Source organism: Dama dama, chromosome 22 (assembly GCF_033118175.1).
Source record: "Dama dama isolate Ldn47 chromosome 22, ASM3311817v1, whole genome shotgun sequence".
In the NCBI taxonomy this organism is placed as follows: domain Eukaryota; kingdom Metazoa; phylum Chordata; class Mammalia; order Artiodactyla; family Cervidae; genus Dama; species Dama dama.
Genome location: NC_083702.1, coordinates 54,795,033 through 54,810,049, shown reverse-complemented (window position 1 = coordinate 54,810,049; position 15,017 = coordinate 54,795,033). Strand labels below are relative to the sequence as shown.

The 15,017-nt window shown below is 34.2% G+C and overlaps 1 protein-coding gene and 1 non-coding gene across 3 annotated transcripts in view; both read right to left on the bottom strand.

Moving 5' to 3' along the window:
* Positions 1–534: 534 nt before the first annotated feature.
* On the bottom strand, positions 535–669 carry LOC133044091 (small nucleolar RNA SNORA16B/SNORA16A family). The gene has a single exon (XR_009689838.1). It is a non-coding gene; the product is annotated as a small nucleolar RNA SNORA16B/SNORA16A family (small nucleolar RNA).
* A 1,464-nt stretch (positions 670–2,133) lies between these two features.
* The window catches only part of BLTP3B (bridge-like lipid transfer protein family member 3B), an 85,862-nt gene continuing 72,978 nt past the window's right edge, over positions 2,134–15,017 (bottom strand). For both annotated transcript variants that reach the window (XM_061125559.1, XM_061125558.1), the window contains 4 exons: positions 13,580–13,833; positions 13,155–13,263; positions 8,077–8,270; positions 2,134–5,896 (listed from right to left, as the gene is read on the bottom strand). In XM_061125559.1, the coding sequence (XP_060981542.1) occupies positions 5,762–5,896; positions 8,077–8,270; positions 13,155–13,263; positions 13,580–13,833 (692 nt within the window). In that variant the 3' untranslated portion in view covers positions 2,134–5,761. The remainder of the gene's footprint in view (positions 5,897–8,076; positions 8,271–13,154; positions 13,264–13,579; positions 13,834–15,017) is intronic.

Sequence of the window (15,017 nt, the reverse complement as noted above, 5' to 3'; positions counted from 1 at the left end):
CTGTTCAACATTTTTTTTTTTACAACCATGAATCTTTTATTGGTCATTTATATGCCAGGTAGCAGCATCACCAAAAAAACAGCTGTCTGCACCTGAAAGTGCTCCCTGTCTCTTCATTTGCCTTTTTGTTTCTCTCCCAACTCTGTAGATCCACACAGATGAAGACAGCTTTACTGGCAACAGGTCTTATTCTGAAAGCGTGGCTCCAGCGACAAGCTGAGATTTTCAGTTACTTCAGTATCAAGCACTGCCAGTTAAAAAACTGGGGGCAACCAGGCCCTGAGGCTTGTGTTCCATCACTGTCATGACCTCTTCACTCACCAGAAAGGTCAACTTCAGTCATCCTGGAATCTTCTTCTGGCACAACCATATCTGCATCTCCATACTGGTTCTTGGCCTCTGCAAGCCACTTCTCAAAAACCTTATTCTTGCATGTAAGACCCCACCAATGGAACATTTCTGGTGGCCTCTGAAAACGTTGTCAGTTCTAATAAAGATCTCTGGTTGTACCTGAGAAATGGCAAGTACAATGGGAACTGCCTTTTCCTGAAAAGTTGCAGATCAGTTACAGTAAACAGAACGGCGACTGTCAAGGAAAACTGTCACTTTGGGCTCCTTTGTGACCACAGCAGCTATATGGAAGCAGCTGCAGCTTCGATAAGGGCCACCAACATTATTTCCTTACACTGAATTTGCTCCCTATGGTTACTTTTTAAACTTCTGCCCTGATTGTACTATGTATATTTTAATTGGAGTTATTTTAAGTATTGTGAAAAGAAATTTGACTTTGATCAGATCCCTAATGCATTTATTTCACCTATATCCTTCAGGGGTAATTTTGATCTGTACTTATTCTTTAGTCATGTGCCCTCTTATTTTTGCAATTCTTAAGTCTTGATAGTTGTGATTCAGTATCTTGAGTTTTTTGTTACATCAATAAAACAATTCTCCTAAGTGGCTGAAAGAAGGTTAATCACCTCACTGTATAATCCTAACCTCCAAAATGCTCAAGTATATTCCTTCACCTAAACCATCAAATATGTCTTCACATAAAAGTGAAGAATTAAAGTCAAGAATGAGAAATTTCACTTACCATTGAATAAAATGGAAAAAAAATCTAATGTATAAGTTATTTAGTATCATCTTTTTATTTAAATGGTTTCAAAATCTTTTAAAACTTATTACTCCTCTTGCTGACTCAGTGATACTTTTTCTTCTAAGACCAAAAAACTATCACATTATACAAATGTGAAAAAAAGACATTTAGTTGACTTCATATTAATATTTCTTAAAATTATTCTCCTAAAAGAGTTTCAAATTCTCAGACCTTCCAAAACTACACAGGAGTGTTGGCAACACTTATGCCGAATTTTAATACTGTAACAACGTGAATTTCCCTCCACTGTACAATGATCCATTGGATAATACCTAACGGTTTCTAAAAACCACCACACATACATTTTTGCTTCATATTACCTTAATTTGTGTACTTCTCAAAAAAGCAGAATTTTTTTAAATGTCAAGTATCATAATTTAATGAAATTGGTGTTTCAAAAACACTACTGCTTTAGTATTTCTATGCATCCTGTATGATCCCAACTTTTCATATTTTACCCTAAAAGGAAATTGAAATATAGCTCAAAATTTACTCTCTTCAGTATCCCTGGGTGCAAGGTCAAATGAGACTGTTCCTACCTTAAGAAATAAGGCACAACTGATCTTAGGTAACAATTTCTAAAAACTGAAAACTATTTCAGCCACTACTCTTTTGGCCTTACTTCCATTCTGTTTAGCTAACAGGACTGGCAGATCTCAACAGCCACAACACCATAGGCTACAATCAAAGCCAAGTGACATCCTGGCACTGGCAGCTGTATGAAGTGATGATGCGCTAATTTTCAGTTCTGTGATGATTTGTGATAAATTAAGTAGAATTTCAGATACTCAAAACTCAGAAGAGCATACAAGAGCAAATTTCTCCATTCTCCATCTTTTTTCTTCTCTATGGACACAAGGAGTCTGCCACTTTTAATAACTACCACCTCCTACTCTTATGCCTAATGTTTCCTCTCCCCTCAATCCAACTGAGAGGAAGAACTCAATACCTGAAAAACATCCTCGATACTTCATCCATTATTTTATTATTTCAAACAAGTTTATTGAGAACGACCACGTGCAGGGCACTGCATGAGGGACAAAGAATACAAAGCTGAACAACGACACAAACACACAATTCCTGTCCGCATGGAGTTTACAGTCTAGAGCGTCTACGTCAACCAAACAAATGCATATAAAGTTACAAAGGTGTTCAACATTAAGTAGAGGTCACATGATAATGCAATTTTTTTCTTACTCTGAAAAAAATTAGGGAATGCTTCCCTGAGGAAGTGATGAATGAGCTGAGATGTGAAAGACAAATAGTAGTTAACTAAGTGATGAAGGTATTTCAAGAAGAGAAGAGCATGAACAAAGGTTCCTTTGGTGGAAGAAGCGCTTTAATTCTCACCAATTTCAGATATTTAAAGTGCAATAAGAGTCAAATACAAAGTAAGTGAAACAAGGAGCTCAATGAACCTAAGAAGTAGTAATAACTAACCTCTCTTAAATGCTTTTAAGGTGATGTGCCAGTCACTGCTTTAATGTTTTTGAGATACTAACTCTTTCAATGTTCAGAATTATAAACAGCAGCCCTAATAACTGATCTCATAGGTAACATAAAATATTTTTGTTTCCATCTAGGGTTAGGTGAGTTACCTTGATTAAAACTGCACTTAAAAAAAAAGAGAGAGAACTCTGCCTGCAGTATAAAAATGAATCAGAAAGGTCAGAGTAACTTAGGAAGACCAATTAGGAGGCTACCGAAGTAACTACAGGCAAAGAATGCTAATGTTAGCTTAGATTAGGAAGGTGGTGAATGAAGAGAAGTAGACACATTTGCTAGGTAAGATGGAAGGGTGTGGTAATGAACTGATTGGGGGGCTGGTTAAAGAGAGGAAGTTCTAGGTTACTAACTTGGGAACCACTGTGATGGTGGAACCTTAGATTGGATACATTAATAAAAACAAAGAGGAATATTTAACCCTTGTATTGACAAGTACTGAATAAAAATAACTACAATAAAAACCCAAAAGAAGTTTCTGATTAATTTTGTCACATATATTTGCCTGCAATCATATAAAGCTATTCTTACATGGCTTAAATAATGTTTCATTACAACTAGTGTCACATGGTGATCTTTTGAACTCTATAATGAGAAAAGATAAAAATACAATACCAAGAATATGTTTTTTGCATATATGAAATTTAAAAGAAAAACACTAATATAATTTTCTTCCCCTGATTACTAACATCTCTGCTAGGGATTTAGCAAAGACAAGGCAACTTTAATTTTAATTTATGGTCATTTAAAAACTCTGATAAGTTTATTACAGGTTGATTCTTATATTTCTCATACAGCAAAAAAGATTGAGACTAACTTAAACAAAATTCTCCCCTTATTTTTCAAGTAGTTTTTATATACACACACATCTTTTAAAAGCATTATATTCATCTTAAAAAGATAAATGACCAATAAGTGATTCCTTTCCCTACCTCTGGAAAAATATGTGAAATAAGGAATAAGGTAAAGTAAAAACATATAATTGGGATTTCAGTGAAAAGAGCAGGTTATTAATTGTGATTTCAGTCAAGTCATTTGTTCTTTCTGAGCCATAAGATCTTTATTAAACTTTTAAAATGTAAATGACACCTACCTCCCAGGCTTGTTGTGGGAATTATACAATGTTTTTGGAAATGATTTATGAATTTTAAATCTCTATAAAAATAGTAATCACTATAAATTTTTAAAAATCTAACAAAGCATATAGAATATTCAGCTTCATATTAATTATTATCTCTACTGTTTGTATGATTTTCTTGAGATGGCCAAATAAATTGAAAATAAGAAAAACATTCAGGATCTATAACAGTAAGTAATTATAATACATCATAAATTTAAAGTTCATATGGAGCAAATATGTCAAATCTGAAAAACACCGCAAGTTCTAGAGAAGTTCATGTACCATCAATCCTGCTTTTCTATAATAGAGACTGCTTTTGTTGAATATATACCTGTAGATCAAAAGTACTCTACTAAGGATATAAACTATACATTCAAAATATTTAATTAGACCTTTGCTTTTAATCTAAAACTATACAACAGTCTTAGATTAAAATGGTTTAACATGATTTCTAAAATACTCTGAGGTAAAATAATAACAATTTAACTTGTTCTTTGCTATATCCTTAGCTCCCAAAGCACGGCCTGTATTTTTAAACAATGTTAAAGAAAATGGACATTAAAAACAAACAAAAAAAAGCCAGTACCATTTTCAATAAAATCTAAAATCACTCTCACTTAACATAAAATGAAACATGTTTCCAAGTATTTAGATACAGGGATGGCTATATAAGTCATGCCGAACAAGCAAAGCACCATGAAGTACCCTAATGTGGCTGAAAACCTGAACATTTTCAAGTAACTTAAATAAAGAGCAGTACAGCTGTTTCAGTTCTATCTTGAATATATTTATGTTTAAGAATGTGAATTTTAAAATAGACCCCACTTAGTTTAATTCTACCAGAAATATATTTTAAATTGTTAAAAGCCTCTGTTTCTTAAATACTCATAAATTTTTATTTCGTAATGCATGATTGAGACTCTCTCTCATGTTGGTTTCAACCTTAACAATTCCTAGAAAACAGAATTCAAAATTTACCAGTTATTCTTATTTCAATATATAAGTTAATCAAAACTAGCACTATAAATTTGACATGTGCAAACAACCACCTGTTAAGATACTGTAGGAATGGTATGAAATCATTTTATGTATGTGAAAAGAAAGTTCTCTGAAAACATTCCCCTCCTTAAATAGAGGAAAGATGAAGATAAAGAATAATATAAATAGTATTAATTAAAATTCTTATAGTTACAAATGCTGCCAAATTTAGCAGGATAGTTAAATTACTCTTTGACTTCTAACAATACATGTTTAAAGGAATGTACAAGTAATGTTTTTTAAATCAGTTGGCCATATACGCTAGTGCTTTGCTTTTTCACAGTTTGTGCTTTTTATTTTAACATTTGTGCCATCTTCTTTGTTGAAAACTATAGCTTCAACTTATACAGCTTACCCATCACTTAAAATGATTCTTTTTCACATTTTAAAGTTACCGCCTGTGTTCCGTAGGGTGATGATTTTCCAGAATTTTCAAACCCAGCAATTAGATAATTTATTAATTTGATTGGACTGTTTTTTTTACAGTAACAGATATAGATTTAAGTACATAATTTTAGTAATACTTAAAATGTAAGCCTCCTTTTATTTTACATTAGCCCTAAAAGCATCTGAATCTCTAAATAATAGCAAATTATTAATAAAGGGATAAATAAATTCAGCAATCTGTGAGAACACAATAGATTTTCATTTTTCTTTTTAAAAAATGTCTATAATATCAAAATTAGGAAATGACATGAGGCATAGAATTATCTTAACAGTAAGCACTGACTTCCCCTATATCACACCAGTTTAAAAGAGGGTTAAACCCTAAAACACAAAACAACCAACAGATTGTAATGCCTGTACCTAGTATTTTCTAAACTGGTTTTGGAATAGTCACCACTTCATCACATTCTATTTCATTTTATTGTCTTTTCATGAAAAGGAAAGTTTCCCATTAATTGGTAACATCACATTATAAATATAACCTCCACACTCCAAAGCTATAACTTGAGTTTCTGGCTGCCACTCCTGATATTCAACTGATGGAGAAGAGCATCTTTTTCTAAGTGAGCCTCTGCAAGAGCCGTTTTAGCTTTAGCCAATTCTTGTTTAAGTGATTCATTCTCTTCCATGAGCTGAAATGATAAATTTGGAAAAATAAGAAAATGTAACCATTTTCAGGAAATACAGACTATACAGTATCTAAAAGTGCAACCCACAAGTCAGCAACATTATCCAATGCTAGTGAGGGTGCACTTAAGCTGAAAATTGCTCTGAGAAGTTATTAGGAAACACAAACCAAGAACTCACAAATGTCTGTACGTTTTGACCCAGCAATTTAAAACATGAATTAACTCCTAAGTTCCAAATCTAATAGTGATTTTGTTTAATTTCAATTTCCCTTAAGATGCTGCTAACCTCACTCCTCCTTGCTAAGCCTCTCTCCTCTTTCACCTTTTATGTCACAGAAATTTCTTGTTTACCCCGCTCTACCTATGGACTTTTCATCTTTCCCTCTGATGCTTAAGAACTCTTAAATTTTTTGCATTCTATTAAAATCCATAATTGGCTGTCTTCTCTTATCACTTGAGTCACTCTCTTAGATGTTCTCTTCTACTCCTGCGGCGCCAACAATTATGTATAGTCTGATATAGGGCAAGCCTCTCTTGAGCTCCAGACCCACATTCTGAAGATCTCACTGGACATTTTCATCTAGATGTCAATAGATCTTCTCTCATTAAGACTCAGTTCAATCCTCTTAGAACCATTCCCTAATCCCTAATCAGGAAAATGTGATAAAACGTTCTCCACAGGAAAAAGTATTCACACAGATACATTAAAATATATGCATTAAACTTCAAAGAGTTGGAGAAGGAAATGGCAACCCACTCCAGTATTCTGGCCTGGGGAATCCTATGGACGGAGGAGCCTGGTAGGCTACAGTCCACGGGGTCGCTGTGGCTAAGTGGTAAAAAATTCACTTGCTGAGACAAGAGACACAGGTTTGATACTTAGGTAAGATTACATGGAGAAGGAAGTGGCAAACTCACTCCAGTATTCTTGCCTGGGAAGTCCATGGGCAGAGGAGCCTGGCAGGCTACAGTCCATGGAATCATGCAATTAAATAAAAGCAACAACAAACCACAAATACCATTGAGTCTCTGTTGCAAATACCAAAAGAAATTGCTACCAAAAGAAATTGCTAGGCCAGGAAAAAAAAAATAAATAAACTTCAAAGAGTTTTCAGATTTCTTTTAGCTGCAGCTTAAGAATGCCTGTCTCACAGACCAAATTTTACCATACTTCCCTAAACTCTAGTCCATATAACACATGTATGCTGTGACTACTGTTTACATACTTCTACTTTCCCATTCAATTTTAAGTTTCTCAATAGATAGGGAGTGGTATTCTCTTCCAATTCTATATCCTTAGCTTAAAGCTGACATCTAACAAATCCTGCTAAATAGATGAATAAACTCTTTCTGTAGTTTCATCATAGAGAATTAAAATTCTGCTGGATAGAATTATATAACAGCAAAAAAATAAGAAGCAGCTCAAATATTAACAAATGTTAAGCTGTGACTATACTTCAATAAATATAAAATAAGATAGACGAAGCATACGCAGCAATATGGAAAACATTCGTTAAACAACGTTAAGCAAAAAGTACAGTATAAATAAGTGTGAAAGTGTTAGTCCATCAGTTGTAGCAGACTCTGCGACCCCATGGACTGTAGCCCGCCAGGCTCCTCTATCCATGGAGCTCTCCAGGCAAGAATACTGCAGTGGGTTGCTATTTCCTTCTCCAGGGGATCTTCCCAACCCAGGGATTAAACCTGGGTCTCCCCCACTGCATGCAGATTCTCTACCATCTGAGTCACCAGGGAAGCCCCACAGTATATATACTAGGATAGCAACTGTTTAGAAAAATTATGGAAAGAGACTGAGAGGAAAAATCTAAAAAAATCCTTATAGCACTATAGGAGGTTACAATCTGTCAGAGCTGTTTTAAAATATTTTTCCGAAGTTCTGAAATATTACAATACTTTTGTAACTTAAAAATAAGACATCAAGATGTACATATCCTCCAGTTAGCCTTCGCAGATGCCAGAAATGGCACTCTCCCACTTTCCCTCCTTTATCTCCTATTAGACAACATCTGTGAAGGCTGGGAATGGCCACACCTTGCTCGACACTATATCAACTAACTGCCTAGTACATAACAAGCACTCAACAGTGATTTAAACAAGTAAATAAATAATGCCTAATAATTACGTTAATTGCTGAACTGAGTATGAACTAGGTCTCCCATTACCTGTTCCCTAGTAAAGTCAAAGGAGCACTCGGGAAAGCTGGCTGACTGCGAAGACCAAGGAGCTCCTGGGCTCGTCTGAGTGGCTTGAGTGACACTGTGATGTTTCTTCAGATCGCACTCTCCACTGGTGAGCAGCATGGAATCACTTTTGACACTTTCTTTCAAATCATTTCTAGTGTTAAGCATCTGAGAATCTAATCAAACAAATAAAATATTCAGATAACATTTCTAAATACTTGATAAATCTTAAGTTCTCTTGTGAAAACCTTATTTAAAATGAGTATGTCATATAGTATGAAGACACTATTATGAAACAAAAAACAATGAAGTCAAATAAAGAAAAACCTCATTCATGGGAGAGATTAACAAACCCCAAATCAAAAGCTCATCTGTTGAAAAGAAGAATAAAACTGAAAAAAACCTTAGTTATATAGACCAAAAAATAAAAGATATAAAAAGAAAAAAATTACTAGAATCAGAAATGAAAGAAAGGACATTACTATTGTCCCTTTCACAGAAATAAAAATAATTATATAGGAATACTGTGAAGAATTGTATACCAATAAATTAGATAACTTAGATGAGGTAGAAAAACTTCTACACAGACACAAACTACCCAAACAGACTCAATAAGAAACAGACTAAATCAGTAATCAAAAACAAAACAAAAAACTATTCACAGAAAAGCCCAGGCCCAGATATGGCTTCAACAGTGAATTATACCAAACATTAAAAGAATTAATACCAAATCTTTACAAACTCTTCCAAAAAATAGAAGAGGAGGAGCATTTTTCAACTCACTCTTTAAAACCAGTATTACCCTGATTCAAAAAAAAAAAAGTAAACTAAAATCAATATACTTATACAAATGAATATAAAAACCCTCAATAAACATTAGCAAACTGAACCCAGCAATATAATAAAAATAATTATAGGTCATGGCCAGGTGAGATTTACCCCAGAAGTGCAAGATTGATTTAACATTCAAGAAATAAATTAATGTAGTACATCACATCAACAAAACAGAATAAAACAAAAGCCACATGGTCATTTCAATAGATGCAGAAAAAAATTTTTGACAAAATCCAGTACTTTCTCATGATAAAAAGAGCAAACCAGGAATAGAAGTTCCTCAATCTGTTAAAGGAAATTTTCAAAAGTTCCACAGCTAATATCACACTTAATGGTAAAGGACCGGATGTCTTTCCCCTAATATTGAGAATAAGACAAGGACGTTTGCTCTCAATACTTTTACTCGACACTGTCCCAGAGGTCCCAGGCAAGGTAATTAGGCAAGAAAAGGAAATAAAAGGCATCCAGGTTAGCAGGGAAGAAGTAAAACTATCTCCATTCACAGATGACATGATCTTGTACATAGGAAAAAAAAAAATTGAGAATCCACTAAAAACTCGCAGAGCTAAAGAACAAGCTTAGCAAATCTACAGGATATATGATCAATATACAAAAATCAATTGTTTTTCTAAGCACTTGCAATGAATAATTCAAAATTAAGAAAACAGTTCCATTTAAAATGTTATCCAAAAGACGAAATATTTTTACAAATCAACATTTTTTTCTAACTTTTTGGATCACAGAGAGTCAGAGCATTTAGGCTGCAAGTGAACAGAAGCCCGAGTCAAACTTGTTTTTAAACAAGGAAATATATTTGTTTCCATAATAGCAGAGTCAAAGTGACGGTGCTTCAGGTATGGACAGACATTGGAATTCATCTGATGTTCCCAGGAGTGCCATTTTAGGACCCTGACTCTATCTACTTCTCAGATCCCCTTCTCTCTTCTGTGTTAGTCCCGTCATATGATGGCAAAGGTAACCTCTGGTGACCAAACAAGGAAGTTTTACGCCTGCGATCCCTTTGCGCTCAGTGTCATTTTCAATTCACACACAGAAGACTCAGAATGCTTAGTTCACAGTCCATTCATGTTATCGTTCAGTGTCCCAAGGGCTGAAATCTTCTGACTGGCCCACCTGGGTCCCTTCCCCACTTTAGTGATAGGGTCATATGATAGTCAGGTTCAACAAAAATCACACTTAATTGTCATGACAGAGAGGCAGTTCATCAAACCAAATTATATTAAGAAGACAGCAGAGTAATATCTGCTCAACATAATTTTTCCCCTTAAAAACATTCCCAGAAGGTGTCAGCTAGGTTAAAGAACAAAAATACTTTTTAAAGCTTTTGTTCATATTGCCAAATTACCTTTCATTATGATTCTAATAATTTTACCCCAATTTTTTATGTATCAAAATAGTTTTATCTACATGGGTAAATGTCACTGAATTGAGTTTTGGTCTGTTCTTGCATTCATATTACAGAAGTCTCAAATCAGAAACTACTTGTTACAATATTGTCCTGTACTGATTATGTTTTTAGTAATATTAGTTAGAAAAAATACACAAGAACTGTTATACTGGGTCAGACTAGCATACCATTCAGCTTGGTAGAGACTGTAAGGGAAATCCTAAAATACTACGCCATGGAAAAGTCAAATCCTCTACTCTTTCAAACTCAAAAAACTAGTAACACCCCTAAAATTTGACTTGATTATGAGTTTATCATATACTTTTGGCTTTCAAACTCAGAAGAGCAAGACCCTTCTTTTAAATGAAATGTGATATAGAATGCTAATATAAAGTAAAAACAAAACACACAAAAAAGCTGTTACATAGACTGTAGCGAGGAAAACAGGGTCCAGAGCCCATTCTATTTAACTTATGTATCTCACCACTCACAGGATCCTAAGAATAATGAAAAACCACTGACCAAAACAACTCTCAAATCCATTTTATTTCAAACATTGGGAGGTGAAATGAGGAGAGAAAAGGGGAGGGGAGAGAAAGAAGAGAGGAGGAAGAAATATGGAAAGAAGAAAAAAAATGAGATGGAGAAAAAGGGAGGAGAGATTTAGAGAGTGGAGAAGAAAGAACGAGCATGGGGAAAAAAGAGAGGGAGGCAGATGTAACTGGAGATAAAAAGGGAGAGTTAACTGTGACTGTTTCTGTTCTGCACATCCACTCACTTGTAGTACCATTTAGGTTTCACATGTAAGTTAAATCAGATAGTATTTCTTTTTCTCTGACTTACTTCACTAAGCTTAATATTCTCCAAGTCCATCCATGTGGCTGCAGATAGCAAAATTCATTCATGGGTATCTGAAATTACCTGTTTGCTAAATTCAAATTTATACTTACATATATATATGTGTGTGTATATATAGATATTGGATTGACTAAAAAGTTCATTCAGGTTTTTCCATAACATCTTACACACACACAGAGAGAGAGGTATGTTAAAGTTTCTCTATGACAGTAGTATCTCAATATGCTATGATTCCATTTCTCTTTATTTCAAACAGCTTTCTTTTATACATTTTCAGTTATGCTGTTACATGGATATATACATTTCTTATGACTACGTTACGTTTTGGGAGATCTTTTATCAATATAAAATTTCTCTCTGAGGTCAATGACTTTAACAGGCACCTCACAAAAGAAAATAAACAGATGGCAAATCAGCATATGAAAAGATGCTATACATAATCTGTCATCAGGGGAATGCAAATCAAAACAACAGCATACCACTACACACCTATTTAGAATGGCCAAAATACAGAACATTGACAACACCAAATGTAAACACAGACACAGAGCAACAAGAATTCTCATTTACTGCTGGTGAGAATGTAAAATGGTACAGTCACTTTCTTCCAAAACTAAACATACTCTTGACCATGAGACCCAGCAATCACACTCCTTTGTATTTAGCCATAAGGTGCTGAAAACTTATGTCCACACAATTCTTTACAGCAATTTTATTCTGATTGCCAAAATAAGGAAGCAACCAAGATGTCCTACAGTAGGTGAAATAAATTGTTCTACATCAGACAATGGAATATTATTCAGCAGTAAAAGAAAATGAGCTAGTGAGGCTCAAAAAGACATGGAGAAACCTTAAATCATCTTACTCAGTAAAAGAAGCCAATCTGAGAAGGCAATATACCGTATGACTCAGATCTGACTCTGGGTGTCTCTTGAAGGCAGAGCTGATAAGATTTTAGGTGACCTATTATTTTTTACTTCAAAGATGAGGTTTTTAATTTTTAATGATTTCTAAGTAGTTATTTTCCATAAAAGCTTGTTCCTGTTTTGAGTTCAAAATCCTATCATCTCTCTGAGGATATTAATTATATTTCTTTAAAAGCCTCAACTTTTCTTCAGTACTCTGAAGTACTAAAACACTTTGTTCTGCTTTCTTACAAGATAAGACTTGAAGTTTGGAGATCTTAAAGCATCTGGGACCAACAGCCATACAGCAAGCCGATCTTCTCACACTGAAGCTATCTTTGCCTGAGCTTTTATCAGTAATGACGCTACCATTTTGATCTTTTTTGGTCTGACTTCTATATTTGCTGTAGCTGTTCCCCAACTCCAGAGAGGAAGACTCTTCAATCAAGAGTTCCGCACAAACTGATTCCACCTCAGCAATAGTTCTCTCATGGTTTCTGGCTACAGAGTTTTCTAGTTTGCCGTTTTTCAGTCCCTCACATTTCACCCTCAATTAATAAAGTGAAACTTAGAACACCTAAGTCTACCAACTCAAGCTCTTTCCACACTACGTCATAAGACATAGTCCTGACATTAGAGACCCAAAATCCTATTAGGATGGAGATACAAAAGTTAAGCAGAACTAAATACACAGCAATATACTATAAAGTAACTAATGTATGGCAAATCAGTACTAAAGAATTTTAAGAAGTCACATTAGGTTATGTGGAAGGGTTCACTGAAAAGTAGAAGCGTGAATTAACCCAGGAAGGATTTCATTCAAAACACATTTGTAGAATAGATACTAAATCAATTGTAGATGTGTTATTTCTGAGGTAGAGGTTCATACATGGATGATATTTTATCACAAGGTACTAAGGGTCCCTCAATCATCTACTACTACATATGTACATAAATATAAAATAGTATATAAAAAGTATGAGTTCAAAAAATAATCAGCATGTAAATAATTTCAAATTTCAGTAGGTGTTCACTTAAACTGTTTTTGTATATACCTCTGATATGAAAAGAGCCATCATCATTTCTCTCTACCACAAGATGATCAATATGAACAGTCACAGGAGCTGGTTCAAGGGATATTGTACTACTACGAGGACTGTCATCCTACGGGAAAGAGAAATAGTATTGGCACGTTGCTGTTGAAGTAAAAGATAAAATCAATCATTTTCAATTAATCATTTTCTTAAATACTACTTCTGCCAAAAATATTTTTAATGAGTTAGAAATATATCTTTAATATGCTTTAGTTGATACAGTGAGAAAACTGCTCATTCTATTTTGATATTTTCTAATGTCTAAGAAGAATCTCTATACCATCACCACAAGGACCAACAAGTTCATATTGTTAGGCATGAATTGAAGTCCAGTAGGTTAAATGAACACTTATAAAATGAAAATATAAAAATATTTGTTAACATACTTTTAAATTTATTTTTGTGTTAGAAACTTGTATTTTCATTGGCATCACTGTTGCGACTGTTTCATCTTCCAAAAAATGCTGAATATTCATAAGAGAAGACACAAGAAATTCAGTGCTAAAGTTGTCTATATGGCATTGCAGAAATCCATTCTTTTCTGCAAGCAAAGAGTGTATTACAGCACCAGGCCCACTTTCAAATCTCAGAGTAATCTCAGGAGAGGATTTAGAATGAACTACAGCTTTATGATCCGAACCTATGAAAAAAGAACAAATAAAAATTGTAACTTTGTATTACAACTCAAAAGTCACTCTCAATTATTTGTCATTAAGAGGCCACTGTCACTTTGAATAGCATTAAAGCAATAATAGATTAAAATTTTAATATGTATTTTTAATTTAAATTATATTTACAGTTCACACGTAACACATGGCTTCCCAGGTCACTGAGTGCTAAAGACTCCGCCTGCCAATGCAGGAGCCATAGGAGATGAGAGTTAGATCCCTAGAAGGGATCAAGAAGATCCCCTGGAAAAGAGCATGGCAACCCCTACCAACATTCTTGCTGGGATTATTCCATGAACAGAGGAGTCTGGCAGGTTACAGTCCATTTGGGTTGCAAAGAGTTGGACATAACTGAGTAATATAACACATATTCAACCCTAGTTTCCCTAATTTCCATTTTTATAGACAATCTTGTACTGCAATAATGCTGTCTATATTTTTTGTTTCTAAATACAAAACATACAAAAACATGCCACAGTATAAATCTGACATGATTCACAACTCAGGTATTTTGAGTGTGTTTGAGTGTGTACATATCTATACATTTATAATATAACAGACGACTGCTATGAAGAAATAGTCATGGCATTTAAAGTGATCCAAACCACTTTTCAAGAAGTGATAAAAGTCTGAAGTTTTGTTTGTTCTTTATTAAAATTGAGCCCTTAAATAACTGGAAAGAAAAATAGAGAAGACCTCATTAAAATGTTACTGTTGAATTACAATCTTAAAACTACAATTATACCAAAGGAAATACAGATATGTTTATGTTTATACTTATATTTACTTATGCCTTGCCCTTTTTCCCAAAAAGAATTTGAGGTGGTTTACAGAGCTATAAGGACTCAAGTTCAAAAAGTGCTCTTTACAAGCATCACCCTCAATGGTGAAAAATTGAAAGCATTTCCCCTGAAATCAGGAACAAAACAAGGGTGCCCACTCTCACCACTACTATTCAACATAGTGTTGGAAGTTTTGGCCACAGCAATCAGAGCAGAAAAAGAAGTAGAAGGAATCCAGATAGGAAAAGAAGAAGTGAAACTCTCACTGTTTGCAGATGACATGATCCTCTACATAGAAAACCCTAAAGACTCTTCCAGAAAATTACTAGAGCTAATCAATGAATATAGTAAAGTTGCAGGATATAAAATTAACA